Source organism: Rhinolophus sinicus, linkage group LG11, assembly GCF_036562045.2.
Source record: "Rhinolophus sinicus isolate RSC01 linkage group LG11, ASM3656204v1, whole genome shotgun sequence".
Lineage (NCBI taxonomy): Eukaryota > Metazoa > Chordata > Mammalia > Chiroptera > Rhinolophidae > Rhinolophus > Rhinolophus sinicus.
Genome location: NC_133760.1, coordinates 61,130,239 through 61,152,103, shown reverse-complemented (window position 1 = coordinate 61,152,103; position 21,865 = coordinate 61,130,239). Strand labels below are relative to the sequence as shown.

Genomic DNA, 21,865 nt, shown 5'->3' with positions numbered 1-21,865 from the left:
AAATCATTAAGAGCGTGAACTTTGAAGTCAGACTGCCCGAGTTTGCATCCCAGTCTACCACTTATTAGCTGTGTGACCTTAGACAAGTTACTTAACCTTGCAGTGCATCAGATTTTTCGTGTATCACATTGGAGATAATAATACCACATATGGCAGAGGGTTGTTGGAGAGTAAATAAGTTAACATACGTAAAGCATCTGTAACAGGACCTGAAACAATTAATCCAGCTAAGTATATATAAGACAGAGAAAAGAAAGATGAACAAGACAGAGGCCACGACATAAAAAAGTCTCGAAGGGAAGTGCTATAAAACATATTTTCCTGTTGTTTGTTTTCACCAGAAAAAAAAAGCATAGAGTGCATTAAGTACAAATTACTGTGTATAACATACATTTTGCTAACTCAATGACAGCTTGGGCTCATTGCTCTTTTATTATAGCTATGCTTCCTTGATCCAAAAAAATGCACAGATGCAGCTACATACACTCAAAACTCCACACTTAATTTTAGGGGTCTGTCCACAAACCAAGGTCACCAAGTACCTCTTCAGAGTCCTCCCTGAGCCATAGATAACAGAATGGTCTAGCGGCATTACCAACTTGCCATAAACACCAGTGCTTTGTATGCAATTTTATACAACCCCATGCAACTATGGGAAAAAATTAAACTGTGAACTCAGAGAAGGAACGAGACAAATAGAACAGAAAGAACTTCACAGCTCCATCTCAAAGCAAAGAAAGAGTAAAGATGGTGGTTCTTCATCTGAGAAGCAGGCCAGTGAGGGAAGAGGAGGCTGGTCAGCTAACGCTGGCGGGGAGACGAGGGGGAAAGAAACTGTAAAAACTGACCGGCTTTGTACTCACATGGTGAAGGAGCCCGGCGGGGCAGACACTCGCCGCAGGTCCGCAGCTTGCACCTGATGGAGACTAGAGGCAGCAAGGGAATGAGCAGCGAAGACAGCACAACAGCGTGGACAGACAGGGAACAAGCCAGGAGAGAGAAAGAGAGACACACAAAGTTTAAACAGAAATTCAATGAGCGCGTCGCCCAACAGTGAATGAAAAGGAAAATCAAGCCAGCCACGAAAATAATCCAAAAAGCCGGTGATAGTGAGGAAGCCAGCAGGACACACGGCAGGGGCTGGCTCTGAGGCGAGCTGCAGACTGGAGCTCGGGGCAGAGCACAGGGCAGGTGCAGGGGGGAGCTGGGCAGGGCTGCAGGGGCAGGAGCGGTGACATTCCTCTCCTGCTCTAGGTCACTCGGGACATCCAGGGAGAGGAAGCACACACACACACAGGCACAACACACGCCTACACACACATGCACGCACACACACGTATGCACATACATGCACACGCGTGTGCACACACACATGCATGCACACACGAAGGGTAGGCTGGTACAGTCAACTATCTTTGAGGAGAGTCAAAGTATATTTCGTCCCTGAACATCGTCCTCATGATTCCAGGGCTTTGTAGGAACAGCCATGTGAAAAGCCCACCATCTTGAAAAGAGTGACTCAGCAAGAACTTTAACTTCCTTTGCTTAAATACCGAAGGCTTTTTAAGAACTCCAAAGGTAATCCCCCAAAAGCCTAAATTCACCACAGCGATGCTGTAATTCCACTCATATTCTTGGTAGAAGAGTGAAACCATAGACTTCTCCCTTTTGTCTCTTCATTTATACAGAAGAGAGTCTTGAGTGGCTATTAAAAAAGACAAAATGCAGAATTCCAGAAGCTAAACACCATATTTCCTGACTTTGACATAATTATTCTCTCCATTCTCTCAGATGATTTGAACAGTTTCACTATAGCTGCAATAGACATATTTCCCCCTGGGCATGTAAATTCTCATATAAAGTCACCCATGAAGTAACTCCCTGTTCTTAAAGGACTAAGAGTTGTAACCAATAATACTCAGCAACCAGGATGATGGACTCTGGTTGCCTGATTCAAAGTCTGCCAACGAGAAAACTTGCCTTTGGACAATACAATCACCCTTAACAACATAGTCTTAATTACCTGTGAACTCAGGGTAACAGCCCGCTTAAGTTCTCCCAAAACACATGAGTAATGTTAAATTTCTGATCTCTTTCTGAAGTGCCTTCCAAATAGAGAGTATAATCAAATGTATCTGGCTACCACATTGCTAGTTCATGAATATGAACTTAGAGGAGATAGATCTCCTCTATTATGTTTTTTGGGGAAGGTATTTACTGGAGTTCATATTTTGAGTGGATTTATAAGCCACAATAAAACGAGATATGCTCCAGTACCAATTGGTGGGGGGTAGGGGGGTACTGAACACAAATGAGGCCTAGCCTTTCAATTTGTATATATACATATATAGTAATAACAAATGGGATTATAAATGAAAAACTATTTTTAAATTATCTTTTCTTTTTTGCATAAATGAAGCTCTAGTAGTATCATAACAGCTTACTATTTAACTGTTTCTCATGGGAATTCCTCCAGGTATCCATGTGAATCAGATCCTGAAATCCTTCCACTAGTTATCGTAAAGTGTCATCCAGACATTTCCTAGATTATTTTTATATTCATGAGATTTTATACTCCTGTTATTTTAGAAATAATTTCTGCAAAATGTAACAGACAGAACATTACAGATCTGATCCATGTAATGAGTCTCACACCCACTGACAGGTACCAGAGACCCTAAGAGGAAATATCCCAAGGTCTTCCGACAGAACAAAGAAAAGGGACAAATAAACCAATGATCACACCATTTTTGACAAATAGTGTGATGGATGTAATGAAAAGCACAATAGGAGCAGTGAGTAGTATATTGAATGTCGAGAAGGAGATAGAAAAGGAATCTTAGGGAAAGTGATATGTCAGTGGAGTCTTGAACTTGAGTGAGAGTCAGCAGATGAAAAGGAAATGAGGAAGGCAACAGAAGAGCAACAGAAGTGCAAAAACATGGTGATGCAAAAGACAGCCTAGTGCTCCAGAAACAGCAATCGTCCCGGGAGCACGGGAAGATGAAGAATTCAGTGATCAGGAAGGTCTGTAAAGCTAAGGACTACGGGCTTTATAGTTTTAGAAAGGTCACTGCAACTTGGAAAAGACATTGTGTGAAGGACAGCAACACTGGAAGTAAAGAAATGCATTATAAGCACATTTCACCAGTGCCACCGAGAGGTAACCTACGGAGAGGATGGATAGACGGTGTGAGAGTTAAAGAAGTGGGGAATAAACAGAAGGTAGATTTCAAAGAATGCAGTGAATGTGTGAAACCGAAGGTGACAGACAGGACTCCAGCGGCCAGGGACATGGTGAATGATTGGATGGTGGGTCCATTCATACAAATGTGAATGAAAAGGGCTCACTGGATGGTCAGGAGAGAAAGCAAAAGAAATATAGTAAGCCCATTAGTAGCGGTACATGTATTCTGAGGTTCCTATGAGATATCCAGGTAAAGATGTCAACTAAGGTATTTAGGTGTGAGTCTTCAGTTTTTAGAAGAAACCCTTGCTGAGGACACAATCTCAGACTCATTAGCTTATCAGCCACAGATGAAGCCTGGGGTGCAGATGTCATCTCTCAAAGAAAGGGCAAACTTGTGAGTTGTTTGGGGAAACATGATGAATTGAAAAAGCTGCCCTCTTCTGACTGAAAAACTCCCCTCCCCATAACAACACACCATACAGGATTTTAAACTCAAAGTCTTAAGACAGTTTAGACCAATTCTCTTTCTTCTGAAAGAAAACAGGCAAATGAAACAGAAGAAAGATATAGTCTTAGTAAAAAAAATAAATAAATACATAAGCAAGGGACAAAGGAAAAAAAGAGAAGGAAGGATGGAAAAAATGAAGGAAGGAAGTAATCATCTTTCATGATTTCCTTGTGACTTGGCTGTAATAGTGAACTTCATAGAACCATGGCTGAAAGAGAAAATCTTAGCAGACTCAGAAGGTGGAAGAAAACTTATAAAAAGATCGTATGACCAGACTGCTTTAAACTGGAAATTCCACTTGGAAATCCAGTGGAAGAAGTTAGAATTCTAAACAAGAATTTCTACTGAAATAGAAAGAAGCAATCGAATCCCAGAATCTGGATAAGATCAGTGAGCGAGAGAAAGTCGTTTAGTGAACAAGTGTTATAGGGTAATGAGGTATTATGCTTTCCTTTGAAAACAGGCTATCGGTATTGATTTTTCTAAAAATATATAGTGTTGAATAATTTTCATAATTAGTATTGAATATCTGTGTTACTTTTAAAGTTTTATACGTGTTCTTTTAAAAAAAGAAAAGCATGTTATTATCGTCATGTCACATAGGCCTTGAAATGATCTAAGGTTGCTTCTTGAACACCTCTGCCCAGATAAATCAATGGCATCATAGCATTTGTCATGTGTATCATGAGTACAAAAAAAAAAAATTTATATTTATTTTTATGTGTGAAGAAAGCCCAAGTGAATTCTTAACAATATAGTTACTGAGCAAATACAAATACGAATTCAGGGCAAGAGGAGCTTGAAACTAAATACCTAAAACCAATTCCATGTCCGGTCAGATTATTCAATATTGAAGTCCCAGGCATGAGAATGGAAGCTCTTTGCCTTCAGATATTAAGAACTTTTAGCTTCTTAACAAACTATCTACACATGACCCAAAACAACTTGGGCTACAGTGCTGTCTCAGAGATGGCTTTTCCCTTAGGAGTTCAGAGATTTCTTCCAAACGAATGGTTCAAGGCTTAACTCTAATGTTTCTAGAAAGAATATGGTTTAACCATATATGATTGCTGACATCTTACCTTTTTTAACATATAAACTAAGCAATTGTCTATTCAACCTAATGGAAAGTCAAGGCACCAGAAATAATCTAGGCGTTCCACTAGCTGCAAAACCTAAACAAAACAAGAGATACAACTAAACGGGCCCTCTGGATAATGATCTAAGAAGCGTGCCGGGGAAGTCCAGAGTGACTCTGAGAAAGGAGGAAGCAGAGGAGAGAGGATCTGTCACCCCCAGCTTCAGACTTAGAAGCAGACACCAAAAACTGAAACGTTTTAAGAGCCCTGCCTAGTGCGGTTCCTCAACATATGCCATCTCAGAAGGAGAGGTGAAGTCAAGTTTTGGCAGTGAGATATGGCACCTGTGTCATTGATTTATTCTAGGCACGTCTGTAGATTGTCATATTGACTCAATAAGTACATGGAAAAGCATGCCCTTGCTTCACAGACACTAGAGGAAGCCAGCCATTCAGTACAAACAGGTAACCATGCATCACAGGCCACAAACAGGAGGAGCATCTGGGAGCATCCCTCACTGTGACAGAAGAATAACTCAAGTGTGAGCACTGAAATGGTCTTACCTTGAGTCAGATTAGGCATCTGGGCATGACATATAGAAGATACTAAAAAAGATGCCCCAAATCCCCATCTTTCTCCATCTTTTTCTCCAACCCTTAAGTCAGATGAAGGGACACTAAAAGATGAATATCTAGTCATTACCACCTTATCTTAAATCAGTTTAACGAAACACCTAAGAAAGAAAAGGGCCAAGGTGGGATAGAAACATTAGGTGTTTAAGCTTCGAGTTGAGTCAGGTTAAATCGAGACAATAGGATGCCACCCAGAATTGCAAATTGAACGGAAGCACCAGAGTACACAGGACGCCAAAATGGGAGCATCAGGAAAAGGACAATTTGCCAACAGGCAGACGGGGATGCAACGTGGAGAGAGGTGAGCCAAAAATCCAGCTCTGCTATTGGAGAAACCAACACTCTCCCAGTGACCTGAGTACAGAGGCCGCCGGCCTGCCTTCTTAAAACCAAACCAAAAAGAGCACATTTATCTGGATGCATCGGATGGCCCTGGAATCACTCAATGATTTTCTGCTAGTCCCAGTAAATATACACTGCAGTGGTGGTCAGTGAAGAAGCATCATCAATCTAGCATACAATCCAGTAATGATTTCTAAAAGAAGGGTGTCGTCACTGTATAAAAAACATGAAGGAAAAATGTGAGAGAGGCCAAGGAACGGCTGTGTCCTGGACTTGGTTCCTTTCTCAACACAGTGAGGTCCCCACCATGCACATGCTCTGCGTTCTCCTCTCCACGGTCTTCGGGTTCAGAAAGGTAAGCAGGGGGCAGACTCACTCATTGAGTAAAGGCATGGACGTCCTCCTCTTGCTCTTCTGTACCATGTTGGCCTGATTCCTCAAGGATATCCGAATCATGGCCGGGGCCAATCGACAGGGCTCCCCGTCCACTTGCATGGGGATGGATTTGTAAGTCAGCAGCATGACCTCCCGGCACTGGTGCAGCCTTTCTCCATGACCCCCCACTTGCAGGGCGGCCTGCAGAAAAAAGAGTCAATAGGAAGCAAGGAGTTAGTTCTTAAGAGTGAACTCAGGAAAGCTGGAAATCCCAAGTCCACTATATGGAAGCAAAAGTCCTTTGATAAACATATTGAAAGTTGTTAGCCATGAGTAAAATAAGAAACCTTGGGTAAGTCATTAGTCCACATAAAGTAAAATTTCTAAACTTCTGAGAAGCTTGACCATAAATTCGAATGGATAGCCACTTTTTATATATTTTCAGTCTTAATTTAATCATATTAATTTAATACAGAAGTTGTTCTTTGTGTTATCTACTCCCATTTGAAAAAAAACCAACAATGTAAGTCAAATAAAAAGAACATAAGAGATAAAGCACATACTGTGTTTACCCGAAAATAAGACCTAGCTGGACAATCAGCTCTAATGTGTCTTTTGGAGCAAAAATTAATATAAGACCCGGTATTATATTTTATATTATATTATATTATATTATATTATATTATATTATATTATATTATATTATATTATATAAGACCCGGTCTTATATTGTAGTAAAATAAGACTGGGTCTTATATTAATTATTGCTCCAAAAGACACATTAGAGCTGATTGTCTGGCTAGGTCTTATTTTCAGGAAAACGTGGTAGTTTAAATAGCTTCTATACTATATTTAAATATAAATATGTAGAATACAAAATATATTATCTAAATATAAACGTAATACATAGTTACATATTATAACATATATGTAACTTCATATGTTAAATATATTAATATTTAAATATGCAGCCCACCCTTGGTTAATTTCCAAATTTGGCCAGGCTCTTCCTTTTTACCTAAAACCCACTCAAGCTGCTTCTAATTTATATAAAATCAATTAAATGCAAAATAATATTAATGATGTGATCAAAAAATTCTGAAAAGTAAAGCAGCTCTGAGGACCAAAATGAAACATAAGAACTCAGTTCACCATGGTAGCCATAAAATGGAAAGTCAACCCAATATTAAAAGTCTGTTGCTGAGAGCAAATTTGTATAACTTCATTGCCTTATTAAAAAAAAAAGCATATATATGTGTATATATATATATGTGTATATATATATATATATATGTATATACACACATATATATATGTATATATATATATATATATATATATACATATACACACACACACACACACACACATATATATATATGTATGTTATCATTTATTCTTTAAGGATAAATGAAAATCATACAATGCATGTTTGGTTATACCTTACATAGAGTACACAAATTATACAGCTTGATGAATATTTTTGTACACATATGTAAATCTCTATCCAGATCAATCTTTAGACAATTTGTAGCAAGCAAGAGATTTCCATGTGCTCTTTCCCAATCTACTTACACTCCCTCCACCAACCAGTTGGGAACCACAATTCTGTCTTCTGTCACCCTAGATTTGCTTGAACTTGAACTTCACATAAAATGAATCATACAATATATGCTCTTTTGTGTCTGACATCTTTTGTTCATCAGTATTTTTGAGTAATACATAGCAGAATGGATTTATCTATTCTGCTGGTAAACTTCTGGTTGTTTCCAGTTTGGGCTGTTATTGATGTAAACTTTCTTGTATACACCTCTTGGTGAATACATATGCTCTTGGGTACATACAATGAGTAGCACTGCTGTGCCGTAAGTTTAGATGTACTAAACTGTAGTACACCTACAGTTTAGTAGATACTGTTAAATAGTTTTTCAATAAGGTTATAGTGTAACGCATTTTGAGTATCAATTAATTTATAATGAAATAAACTTAAAAGAAGGAGTCAAATACTAACTCTAGCCCAAAAGGCAAATACTAACTCCAGCCCAAAATCTAAAAGGTTTACTTAGGAAAAAAGAAAACCATACATACTATCAGCTTGTTTCATATGTCTCATCTGTATGAGTGGGGGAAAAAACCTTGTTAACTGAGATTTGTGAAGTCAACTTTCACCTACTTGGTTGACAGAAATTTGTATTTATATGACATTTTGAATTATTTCTATACTTGCATTAATTTGAACAATAGAAACATGATTATCTATAAATACAAAGAGAAAAAGACCACAAAGGGACAGATGGGGGAAAGAAAATAGAACAAAAAACTGAAAAGTAAAGAACTTATCACTATTGAATACCTTCGATGTTAAAAGCATTTAATTATATGCTTTACATACAATTTTATTCAGTGAGTGGGAGAACGAGAAAACAGAGGGGAATGCAGTGAGAATTTTCTAAAATTCTTTTTGGCCTATTACCTCATCCTCCAGTATTCAGCTTAAGGTTTTTTTTCGTTTGTTTTTTTCTGGCTGTACTTAAATGATCCATTAACTTAATCTATGGATTTGAGCCACTATCTCATCTCCAGAACCTTTCCAATATACTTGCCTTGCCTTTAAGTCTCCGCCCTATATTAATCTGACCAAACTATATCTCTTCATCCACTAAAGAAAATCCCATTTACTTCTTTTCCTCCCCAGGCTTGACTAGGCCTGACGACAAATAAAAATGCAGAAGCTCCTAAGTAAGAACTTAGTCCTCTGAGTTTCACAGGACTGACAATTGCTGAAACAGTTTCCAAGCCCTTGGTATGGAAAGGCATACGCCGTGCTTATAGACCACACATCAGCCATATTCTCAGCCTCACCATAGAAGAGCAAATACACAAACATGTACAGGTAAATACAGTGTCGAGGGCAGGCCCCCTGGCATTTCAGAGTCAATCCAAGTTCACTGCACAGGCACAGGAGAAATTACCAGAGCTAACTTTTCAGGATAGACAGTTCTATTCTAGTTATTAATAGCATAGTCACTTCGAATGATTTTTGGAACAAGTTAGAGTAAAGGGAATTTTTAAATTACCTAACACAAATAGTTATTTTCCAACACTCACATTGGTCTAAACTTAACATCCTATTAAGGCTTATGCCCTAATAGCCCCATGATTTGCTAGAATAAATCATTTACTGAGAATACTAGATTGGTTTATGAATTACAGACATTCAATGACCTGTTCGACCTAGCATGTCTTCCTCTCGTAAAACCTTCAAATACTGGCTTTCTAGTAGCACATAACCTGAGAGTATAACAAAAATAGTCCCTGAGTTCAGTGCATCCTTTGCATTTATTACTCTCAGGCCATAATAAGTTCCCTTCACTCTGCAGGAATGGCTTGAGATTTTCTGTCTTTCCACACTGTCCTCCTCCCTGGGATGCTTTTCTTCATCGCTCTTCAAGCCTTATTCTCCTTCTTACTGCTCTAGTCCTTATTCTACTTGCTATCACATGAAAAGGATGGGCCCTGGGCTGAGGGAGAAGAGAAGCAATGGCACGTCCTCCCTTCCTTCCTTTCTCACCACTGTGCCAGCCCCTGACTCTGTCTCATCCCCGTAACGAAAGACTCAAGGCAGAAATCAGTGACCAGGAGAATAAACAATGGAGATAATCAACAACACTGAAATCTGTGTTTGCTTTTTTAAAATGACTAACAAGGTAGTCTTATACGACTAAGTACAAAAATAGAAAACATAAAATTATTTTTAATAAACAAAAAAAGATAGCTAACTAATAGCTAATAAATAATAAATAATAATAAGGGAAATTCTTGAAAATCATACAAGAATGTTATTAAGACCTGCATGTTCATAATTTAAAAAGCCTACATAAGAGAAACTTCTAGGGAAAAAAAACTTGAAAAATTTGGTGTAATAAATACAGAAATTAGATAGATTAAACCAATTTTAAAAATTGAAGGAGCGATCAAAAATATATCTCATCTCACCCTCCCCCATTACCAAATATGTCAAGCAGACCAGATGTTGTACAAGTAATTCTACCCAACTTTAAAAAAAAGACATTTAATATAAGTAGCTTTAGATAACATGATGCGATGGTTTCTGAGATAACAAAACCAGATAAGAACAGTATAAGGAAACAAAATTGTACCCTAAATTATATTTATAATCATAAATACCAAAATCACACACACACAAAAATTGCTCCTGCTGATCTATTACATAAACACTAAATTGTGATCTATTGTGGGTTGTTGTTTTTTTTGCAAGAATTAAGGATAATTCAACATCAGAAAACGAATCATTGTAATTTTGCTACGTTATGGTTTAAATGAGAAAAACCCTATTCTCACTTCAAAAGATGTAGAAAAAGATAATAAAGTTCAGTGCTTTTTAGGACAAAAACTTGTTAGACAACTAGAAACAGAAAATAACTTTTTTTTTTTTTAACTGACAAAGGTCATCCACCAAACACAGAGAGAAAATATTATTCAGAATAAAACTTTAGAAGCATTACTTTCAAGGGAAGGAGTTATTCACTGGCAATGAATATTTTCGACATAATATTGGAGGTCTTGAACAACACAAGTCAAGGAAATAAAATTGTATGGATTTTACTTATAATAATATGATTTCTTGTTAGTTTAAAAATATAGAAATAAAGCAATTAGAAGGAAATACATCAAAATATAAATAGTTATGGGTCATGTGATCATGACTAATATTTTTACTTTTAGTTCTCACACTCATGTGTATTATCAAACTAACCAAACATTTAATGTTACTTTTTCCTTAAAAAAATAAAAGATTGTATTATCTGGCATCTATACAACTTCAACCCTGGGAATTTCTCCATGTAATTTTTCTCGCTGCGTAACCTTTTGCTTTTCTAACTCATAAATATAAAAGAACCTACATATTTTCATTTCAATTAACAAAAAGAAAACTGGTTATGCTCTCTTTAAAGTTTAGGAGACTGAAATCTTTGGATTTCATACTGCATAGCAAATTAGGTTCCCAAATCCTCAATCTGAATAATGCTTTGAACTGTCTTGAAAAGTTTTTAGATTATTTTGAAACAGACTCAGAATGAAAGAACCTTCACAACTACAATGGTAGAGAACTGCGGCAGAAATAAATACACATTACAATGTGTGATTATGATCTGTGTGGAATCCAAAAAGGTAATCACATTACCAAGGACCCAATGAAGAATCATCTTAATTAGTAGGGATGCATCTCAACCAGTAAAATGAATTGAAGACTTCTGCTGTGAAATTTGCAATTACAGGATAGAGTCTAAAAGATACAATCTTTTTTCCCATTCCAGTAATTCTATTTCAAATCTTTCTTAAAGTACCACTCTGAATATTTTAAATATACAAAAATACACACACCTATTCCCAAATAACTACATTCTTCTGTTTATACAATCATTTTACATAGATGAATGCGTTTTTAAACAATTTACTTCTTAGAAACATAATCAATAGAATAGTTTTAAGAAATGTGAAATTGAATGACTGAAAAGAAAATTATTTCATTTTAAATGAAAAAAATACAATGGTGCACTGCTATATAAGTAATAATGGAATACTTGTGTGAAAATATAGGAATATATGCCAATATTACTCTGCTTTTTCTAGGTAGATTTTTTTATTATCTTGGAAGCAATCTAGAGTCACTAGTATCTGAGATTCAATCACACATTTGATACTAGCTAGTATGCATATATTACTTTATTCAAATCATGTAAAGAGAAAAATTATTTGACATAATTTTAGGATTCCATTTTCTCTTCACCAATTCCCACCTACTATTATTTTTCTCCCTTTCTTACTAATGATAGTAAGTAAGGAAAGAGGATTTGATAGGCCCCCAAGATACTCTCCCCCACCTTAGAGGGATCTCCTGAGCTCTAAACATTTATTTCAAATTGTCCCTTTTTGTATTTTCTTAGATGTCTCACAGGGGGTTCAAATTTAACTTATATAAAACAGTTCATTTTGGGGGCGATATTTTCTTTCTTTTATATTTTCTACCTCATTTAATATATGTGTACCCTTTACCTAATGACCTTGTTAGCCACTCGGGATTCATTTATATTCCTTGTTCATCCTTCACAATGAGTCACTCTAAGTAACTCTTGAATTCACCAATCCCTTCCATTTTCATTCCCACTTTCTTGTTTCAGACTTCGAGCTCTCTTTGTTCCTTCACCTGGACTTTGATGCCAACGTCCTTGGCATCAAAGATTTGTCTACTTGGCCCCAGCGGTAGAGATTCTGGTCACACTTCACACCGATTTCCACGTAATCTTTCTAAACCACAAATCTGATCGTGTTTCACACCATTGCCTTCAATCCACCCATTAACAGCTGAAAAGACAAAGCGCACTGTTTCTGCTCTGTCCCTATAGACATGTCTTTATTCACTGTATGCAAAGTCACTTGACGCCACTATTATGGTTGTAGTTCCAGCATGCCGTGCTTTCGTAGGCTGCTCCCTCTGTGGAGAGGCCACATGGCAATCTCACTCAGAGACTCCTGCCTCCTCTGTGAAACCTTCGCTAATGTCCCGTTTTCTAAAGACTGCTCTGCTCTCACTTCTTTCTATCCTCACACGTGCCGTTCTCTTAGAAAGTCTTACATCAGACAGTGATTGCTTACTTCTTCGTCTCTCCCCACAACATCAAACTCTGGGCACCCAGAGAACAAGGTTCACCTTTCAGTTCATTCTGTAACCATTTTACCTGGCAGGGTGTCATTTGGGGACTCAGTGAAGTATTTTTGGATTCAATAACTACTCAATAAATATTCAAAAAGGAAGCAGTGACACATTTTAAATACCAAGTAATACCTTGAATTTACAAAATTCCTGCTAGAGACCCTCAATATTGCCCATATCTCTCATACTTTGCATGGCTTTTAATGATCCAGGCTCAGAAGCTATATGGCATCACTTGTACTGTATCCAATTCATCACATAGTCATAAGCCCATCCAGATTTAAGGGGAAGGTACAGAGACCCAAACTCCTGATGGGAGAAGTGCTCAAAAATTCAAGGCCATTTAAAAACCACCGTCACCAACAGAGGATGCTAGGGAACTAACTTATTATTTTGAAAATTTATAAATAAAGAAACAGAATCACTTATTCTGCTTTTCTGACACAAAGTGTATAAAGAAACAACCAACTCATAGGTGAAGAGAAATTACTCTTTATAGAAATATTCCAGTTAATAAATGAAGAAGGATAAAATTAGAATATCACCACTTTTCAGTCCCTAATGAATCCTGGACCAGACACTGATCATTAAAGACTATTAAAAAAAAAAAAAAGAGAGAGAGAGAGTGAGAGAACCAGACATTACCTATCCAATTATGGAAGCAGAAAACACCACCTACAAAATAGATCTGGGGGGAAAAAGTGTGTCTGCGTCATCGAGATCCAACTATCAACTTAGAGGAAACAGGAAAAAGAAGAATATGTTAATTGAGACCTCAGGGACATCATCAGCACAATTCAGACTCAGGGAAATTTTACAAGACAAATAGCCTGGTTTCTTCAACAAATAAATGAAAAAATAAATAAATAAAAGAGAGAGAGAGAGAGAGATGGGTGAGAACCTACAGAGACTTAAAGGGTCACGTCAACCAATCACAACAAATGGATTTTATTTGGATCCAAACAAATATAGCACAAGAAACAAATGACATTTGGGAGATAATTGGAAATTTGGTCACTGAGCCAATATTTAGTGATGTTCAGATGTTAGTGTTTTAACTTTTTTAGATAAGATGATGTTGTGGTTGTGTTCGTAAAAGAAAGTCTTTTTTATAAAAACACGTTCAGAAATAATTATAGATAAAATGATGTAATGTCTGAGACTCAAAACAATACAGGGAGGAGGTGATAGGTGGGGACATAAATAAGTTGTTCATAAGGCAATAATTACGGAAGCTATGTGATGGTACATGAGGGTTCAATAGTTTATCTGTTTTTATACTGAACTTTTTCCGTAACAAATATTTTAAAAACACACTTCACTAATTCCCCAGTGACCTAGGAATAAAGTCAAAACTCCTAGGTAAATTCTATAATGCACTCTGTGATCTGGCCCCTGCCTGCCTCTCCAGAATCATCTATGACTCTCACTTTTCACCTCCATTTATGCTCCATGAAACTAGTAATAGTTTCCAAGGTGGACCATGATCTCTCATACTTCTGAGTATATACAAATTTCCCTTTTTCCAGAATGTCAAGTCCCATTCTTCTTTTCCTGGAAAAATTCATTTATTCTGTCACATTTACTCATGGCCCACTACAGGTGTCAGGCTCTCTGCTCTGTAGCGGAGTCGTGGACCTACCATTTGCCACTGCCAGTGGGCCTCACCCTTCCTGGCCCTCCTTTATGCCCTGGGAAGCTGACCCATGTAGCCTGTATCAGTGGTTCCCTTGTCCTTTAGCTGCTGGTGAGACTTCTCCAGAGAGAAGCACCAGCAGAAGGTCTAGAGAACAAGAGTGAGATCACTGTACGTATGTCCCTAGCTCCCTCCCTGCCAGGCTGGCACAGGCTGGCTGCTTCTGCTTCACAAATGCTACTCCTTTCAGGTGGTCCTTGCCAAACAGTTCTCTTTCTGGTACAGATGACTGCTTCCCTGCCTTTGCACCATCCGTTCATCCATTGTTGCATCTCATAAACCCAGTGCACTACATTTTATAAAGATATAAACTCCATTAAACTCTCCTCTAATTACCCAGCTTTAGTCTGCCTTCTCTTTCCTGTTCAGATGCCAATTATACAATTCTAGGCAAAAACAACCCAAACCAAAAAAGACTATAAAAAGAACCTGCCACAGAATGGACGGAAAAGTTACAGAAGATGAAGAGTAAAGAATGTTTTAGAAAGAGACAGCATGTGCGATGGCCCTGTGGTGTGAAAGAAGCAAGGGATGTGTGAAGCTCTGCTTGACTTCAGAAGCTACTTGAGAAACAAAGCAAAGAGGAGAGTGGGAAAGGCTGGAGGATCAAAGAGAAACTCAACCGTGCAGGCCAAGATTGAATAAAGATGTTAAGTAAAGATTTCCATTTTGATCCTGAGAACAGTGGGGAAAGTATCTACCATTCTCTTTGACCACCAAGCCTCGGTAGGCAATCATCTTCTCTTCAATATTTATTTCCTGACAGCCTTTTACCACGCAGCTGGGACTAGGAAACTCTAGCACGAGGGAAACATTCAGTGAATGTTTACTGGATCAGTGAATAAATGAATGGGTAAAACACACGTGGCCATGTTTGGGGCTGTTTTGGTCACCTCCAAGAATTCTTCCTGGTACATATCCTTCTTGAACTTTATCCTATCTGCTCTTGGCTGAGTCTTCTCCTGCAATTAGTATAAAGACCTTTGGAAAGAAAGAGCTATATGTGAGCTACAGCTCTGAAAATTACATCAATCCCAGCTCAATCTTTTACAGTTAACAACCGTGTCATTCTAGAGATGGCAGATGGAACCAGCAAAATCACCGCCTCAGGTGATGGATATTCTCGCCATAATCACAACATGGTATTCTGTTAAACCTCACTAATTAGAAGTGATTTAGGAAAAGTCATTTGAAATCCATGAGATAAGTGAAAAAGAGAGATGTGTTGGTCTGTTTAGAACAAGAAATACAACCTTCTTGCTTTTAAGCATAAGGTATAGCACAGACCAAGTGCTAACCAAAGGTTGCAAGTAGCAACTTTATTGTAATTTGCTTTATAAACTGATAGTGTGGTCTCATTTACACCAGATAAAATGGTAATCATAATTGTAACTGGTTTCCTCATTCAATAATAAGTTGAAATACATACCAAAACTTGCTTGGAACTACGCTTACACCATATAAATTAATATTTTTAACACAAGCAAACAAAATTAAAATGCAGGGTGATCTCAGTATTGTGACAAATGAGTATTAATGTCACAATAATGCTGTATTTCTGTACCCAAGAATTTTGTGATAATGAAGATGCCCATCTTATGCTTAAGCAAACAACATAACGATGAAGGCAAATGACTCCTTTCCTTTTCACCTAAACACTCAAGTCCTCACTGAATCAAAAAAATATCAAACGGCAGGTTCCTGTGGCATGCTGGGATGTGTCCGTGGCATAATGCTTTTCAATTAGCACGAAAACTATGCATTTCATTCTGTTCAAAAATGAACCTGGAAAACTAACAAATCATATTTAGTTTTGAAGTTCAAACAAGTGTGCATCAATTTTCTTAGTGATATAAAGAATTATTGTTTGTTCTTATTTTCCCCAAGCAACTCTATAATAGAGTTTATACATTGATAAGGCAGAAAGAAAATTGTACCAAAGTCCTGTGAAATGAAAAAAGCTCTGTGACTAAAACATATTGTATTTCCATAAAACAGTTGCCTTGCTCACCAAAGAGGCCATGGTGAATCCAATAACTTCAATATAACCGTCGTCATGACGTTGAGGTTCAAAATCATGGTGATCTCCGGGGTTCCCCCAGGGCATTGTGCCTGCACAATATCTGCAAGATAAGATTAAAAACAGATTCCGTGCCATTGCTCTCATGAGTATCCTTAGAGATGAACTTAAACCCAATGTGTATTGCATGTAAGAACAGTTTTCTATTCTTGGTGCGCACCTTCCAGTAGAAAAGGAGACGGACTCATTATCATCTCCAAAATACCAACCTGTGAAAATGAGCCATAATTTTACAACACAAGAATTCCATGGTAACCAAATTTTTACTAACCCATTCTTTATCAACGTGTATCACTCTATGATGCATATATGTCTGCTTTCTATGATACGCCATGAGTGACGAATGGATGGTTCCAGAATTTGGCCTTGGAGAAAGACCAACCAGTAGAAACAGGAAAGGGAACTGAGGTGGGTAAGCATTCAATATCATATACACATAACTAAGATAACGTTAGGTTGGTGCAAAAGTAGTTGCGATTTTTGGAATTATTTTTAACCTTTTAAACTGCAATTACTTTTGCACCTACCGAAGGGAAAGGAAATTGAAGAATAAAGAGTGAAGAAGGGATGAAACAAAGATACGAAATCAGCAAAGGAAGGAGAAATAAAGGAAAGTGGAAAAGTTGAGGAATAAGAATCCACAGGAGGTAAGGGAGAAAAGCAAGATGAAAAAGAGATATGTGAAGAAAATTAAAGAAAGTTAATACTGTTTCCTGAGAATCTCGGTCTGTCACTTAAACAACTCAGATGAAAATACTCCTGGAATAGGACTCTAGGTAACCCTACTGAACACTGCCAAAAGTAACCAGGAGACTATAATCTGGTTTCCCAGCCAGAGAGCTACATTTTAGTTAAATTCAGTCCAAACAGAACTTATTTGCAGATTTTTGTGTCTGAGTTGTCTGGTTGGCAAATAACAAAGGGTCATAGACCCATCCTTCCAAAATCTTGGCTTGGGAGCCTAGACTCTAATTTTACGCCACTGAGATAATGTGCTTATTTTGAGACTAGTTAATCTTAAATACCCCTTTCTCCTGAGATATATAATAGCACTAAAGAGAGTTGACATCTTGGTTAGAAAATGCTACTCTAATTGATCCTGTTTTTTCAAAGCAATCATCTGACAATGATTTTGAATGAATTCCACACTAAAATGAGGCTGGATGGCTTCCTAACAGCTTTTTGGGAAACTGAGAACGAAGATTTATTCAAGTGTATCATTCTTGGGGGCTCGGGGGATCAGTAACTTGAGAATTAAATTAAAATGTTCCATTCTAGAAGGGTGCCTGGGGTTCTCTCTCTCTCTCTCTCTCTCTTTTTTTTTTTTTTCGTTTCATGTCCTGGGGTTCTGAAGTACTGATAAAAATACACCATGCAGTTTGCATAGTGGTGGACTAAACAGCAGCGGTGGAATATGGCTTGGTGTCTGACTAGCCCCTTCTCTGCCTTGCTTGTTTGAGCCTCAGCAGAATTTGAAATGGTTGATGGTAAGGTTGGAAAGGACTCCAGAAAGTCCAAGACAAAGGCGGTTTCCCACTGGCAGAGAGCTGGCTTGCAGTTTCCGGTGGGCCGTACTCATCAACACCGGGAATCGAAGACGACCAGCCATGGCTGTGTGGGCATGACCGCAGCTGTTACAGCGCAGCCATCCTGGAGTACCTCACCACAGAGGTACCTGGATTAGCAAGAAATGCATCAAAAGACTTAAAGGTAAAGTGTCTGACCCCTGGTCATTTGCAGCTTGCTATTGGTGGAGATAAAGAATTAGACTCTTTCATCGAGGCTACAATTGCTAGTGGCGGTGTCACTCCACACATGCACAAATCTCTGATTGGGAAGAAAGGACAACAGAAGCGTGTCTAAAGGATGCTGGGATTTCTTATCATCTCAAGGACTCTAAATACTCTAACAGCTATCCAGTGTTGGTGGTTCCAGTGGACTGTATCTCGGTGCAAATCACAATTTTGCCTTTTTGTAATTCGATTTGAGTAAGTTGGAAGTGTAATTAGCTTTCCAACCAACCAAGTTTCTGCATTCAAGTCTTAACCATATTTAAGTGTTACTGTGGCTTCAAAGAAGCTATTGATTTTGAAATACTGGGTTTTGATTGAGTTTACTGCTTTTAGAAAACTGTTTGGATTTTAATTGTGATGTAGAAGTTATAGCAACAAACATTTGGTTTTGTACAGACATAATTCCACTCCAGTGAATAAGTTCAATAAAGGTCATAACCCAAACTAAAACAAAAAAAAGAATGGACCATGCATGCCATATCATGCAAAACAAACAAAAACCCACCTACCACAGAGACTACTAAACAAACCAAGTAGAGCACAAAATTATCAGACCTGCAAACACTTAATAAGCCATTAAGATAACCAATTTTCATTGTTTGTACCTGGAAATTTTCTCTAATGAAAACAGATAACCTCAAGTCAGACAGAGTTCACATCAAACCAAGGAACCCATATAATCAGAGCTTACCTGGGTATGTTTAAAAATACTATACACTGGAATTTCAGTTCCTGAATCTTTGGGGTGAGATCTGTTCCATCACACTGAAACAATCAAAGCAGAAAAAGCAAGGATTTTGATGTAGTCACAAGTCTAAAAAAAGTATCAAATATAACTGGGTTGACAAAGCATATATCATGGTCTTCCCCTTGCTCCATCTTTGCTTAAGTGAATCCTGTTACTCTGATTGAAAATTCATTTGGATTGTAGCTTTACCAGACCTAGGAACTACCATCATTCTTAACCTTGGTTTATTATTAGATGTTCTGGCTTGTAGTGTCGACATTAGAAGATTTAGAAATGCTTAAAAGAATAAAAAGAATGAAGCTTCAAGTTGAGGCAGTAGCAATTTCTGTCACAGTCACCTGATGCAAAATAGTCATGGGTATAATGATTTCTTCCATTTGTTTGTTGAAATTAATTTTTATTTTGAAAATGTTAAACATATTTCGAAAATTCTTTAAAAGGGATATACACTGAAGCTTTTAAAAATGTATCTATTACAAATTAGTATTACCTCCATTAGTGATTTGCTGCTCTTATAAATTCTATTTTATAGACTCTGACTGGTTTCTGAGATCAGCTGCTCTCCTGGAGCCTGGACTTGACCTTGGATTTCAAGGGCTTCAGGTCAATTTATCCTCAAACTTTTGTGTGTGGTTTACCTCATCAGTTAGTGCTTTCCTCAGGATTGTATCCTCTGACTAATCAAAGAAAAGGCTTTCATTTCCCCTTCTCATTTAACCACCAGTGACAAAAGTCAAAAGAGGAAAACTATAGTCACCAACTACGGATTTCTCAATGTCAAAGGCATAAAGCCTGTTTTTATATTTGCTCTCCTCACACATTCATCACAGAATTTCCCCATCATCTTCTCCTGTGGACAGAGGAGTAAACCATCCTAAGCTCCCTGTGAATTTTTAAAGATTTCTTTAAGAAGAGTTTCAATCTAAGAACAATGATTCTGCGGGCAATAAATGGTATTCCTTTCTTTTCCCAGCTGATCTTAACACAGCCTAATTTTCATGAGTGTTCTCAAAAATTGTTTCCAGAATAATCTTATAGTCCTAAATAAAATATTTCAAAATGTTATTTAGATAAGAATCATATTCTAGACATTGATTGAAGGTCTTTCTATAATACTCTTGGATACTAAGCAAACATGAAATCTCCCAATTTAAGGACTTGAAATAAATTGATAGATTTATTTCATATACCAATGAAGAAAAAGTGTAGACATCTTAAATTACCAACATTGAGTGCTGTAAGCAGCTAAAACTTTTAAAAACTAGAATGTGGTACATTAATAGCATGCATTGCATTACAGAAAGAAAAGCAACTCTTCCTTTTTAAAACAACTCTTTCTTTTTAATTTTCAATATTTTCTTCCTGGGAAACATGTCAATGATTCTGGGAACTCCTCAAATTACATAAGGATGGGCGCTTTACAATGTATTGTCCTTTACAAAGTTTTCTTACCTATTATTGAACTTAAACTTTACAATTCTTTAGAACAGCAGTTTTCAACTTTTCTCTGCTTCACACACAAAGGAAACTATCTGCATGCAATATATGTCCCTGTGTACTAGCTCACATCCTGCTAAGTCACCATGACAAGAAAACACAGAAGTAGGGAAAATAATGCTGTACGTAGGTTTTTGGTATTGTCCTCTGTTCTTTTGATGTAGTATTGATACACACATTTTACATTTATGTGAGAGCGTTAACTATTACCTCAGAAACACTGACTTCACACGGTAGCAATAGATAAGATACTCTGTTGTGATACGTATATCTAACTGTTCTAGCTAACCTTCCATCTTTTCTATCTCACACTCAAGAAAACAGACAGTGATGTCACTGTACAAACACCCTTGCGTCACAGCACAATGATCAATAATTGTCACTTCAAAGATGTGTCTTGCTATGCTTGTTTTAAACGAAGAAAATAAACTCTTCTGAAAGGTTCAATGATTCCCTGAAAGTCATATACCTCATAAAGGTAGACTTGGAACTGCATTTCAAATGTCTAGACTTAGTTTCTGATGTTTTTTCTCCTCAGAAGAAAGGATATGATTGCATACACCAATCCACCTGGAATATTATACATACAGACTGATATTAAAGCTTTCCTAGTTATTTGGCTGCCATCTTGGCCTCTCTGCAAGCTGTTTTGATCCCTGCTATGTAGCTATTCATGTATGAGACATTTATCATTAAGAGGACTGTCACATGTGAAAGGAAAACTCTCTAGTGGTTAGGAAGTATACAGACTTTAATTTCAATACAGCTGACTTGAACAGAGGATGTCATTCAATATGGCTACTGCCTACCACTCTTTGGTTGTTTGGGCAGGTGCTACTGATATTCTTCTAAATGTGAGAAATAGTGGAAGGAATAGGAAAGTATTTCTGACTGGGGCGGGGGGCAGCTGAAGAAATGGGAAGTTTGAGGTAATGTTGCTGCTGCTTAAATTTAACAGCCATAATTTTACCAGAATAAAGATCTTCATAGTTCAATGGACTGATCATGTGTCTTTCATGTATTTAGCTTGCAGAAGGCAGTATTTCAGTTTTCAAGAGTCACTACTAGTAAAAGATCCTTGCTTTTCATTGCCACTCACTGCATGAGAATCTGGCAGTGATGCTGAGGGTTATAGCACCAGGGTAAAAGCCTCTGTCTCCAGTTTTAACTGATTTAGGAGGTTCATGTC

The 21,865-nt window shown here is 37.5% G+C and overlaps 1 protein-coding gene and 1 pseudogene across 13 annotated transcripts in view; one reads left to right on the top strand and one right to left on the bottom strand.

Moving 5' to 3' along the window:
* Positions 1-21,865, bottom strand: part of DGKI (diacylglycerol kinase iota) — a 376,792-nt gene that overhangs the window by 131,956 nt on the left and 222,971 nt on the right. For 9 of the 13 annotated variants that reach the window (XR_012490351.1, XR_012490352.1, XM_074315319.1 and 6 more), the window contains 4 exons: positions 19,123-19,196; positions 16,570-16,681; positions 6,128-6,327; positions 864-926 (listed from right to left, as the gene is read on the bottom strand). Coding sequence is in view for 11 of the 13 variants with exons in the window: in XM_074315319.1 (XP_074171420.1) it covers positions 864-926; positions 6,128-6,327; positions 16,570-16,681; positions 19,123-19,196 (449 nt within the window). In the remaining 2 variants the exon portion in view is untranslated. The remainder of the gene's footprint in view (positions 1-863; positions 927-6,127; positions 6,328-16,569; positions 16,682-19,122; positions 19,197-21,865) is intronic. The other 4 variants (XM_074315321.1, XM_074315326.1, XM_074315329.1 and 1 more) reach the window with 1 other exon arrangement.
* On the top strand, positions 18,116-18,501 carry LOC109457176 (histone H2A.Z; annotated as a pseudogene).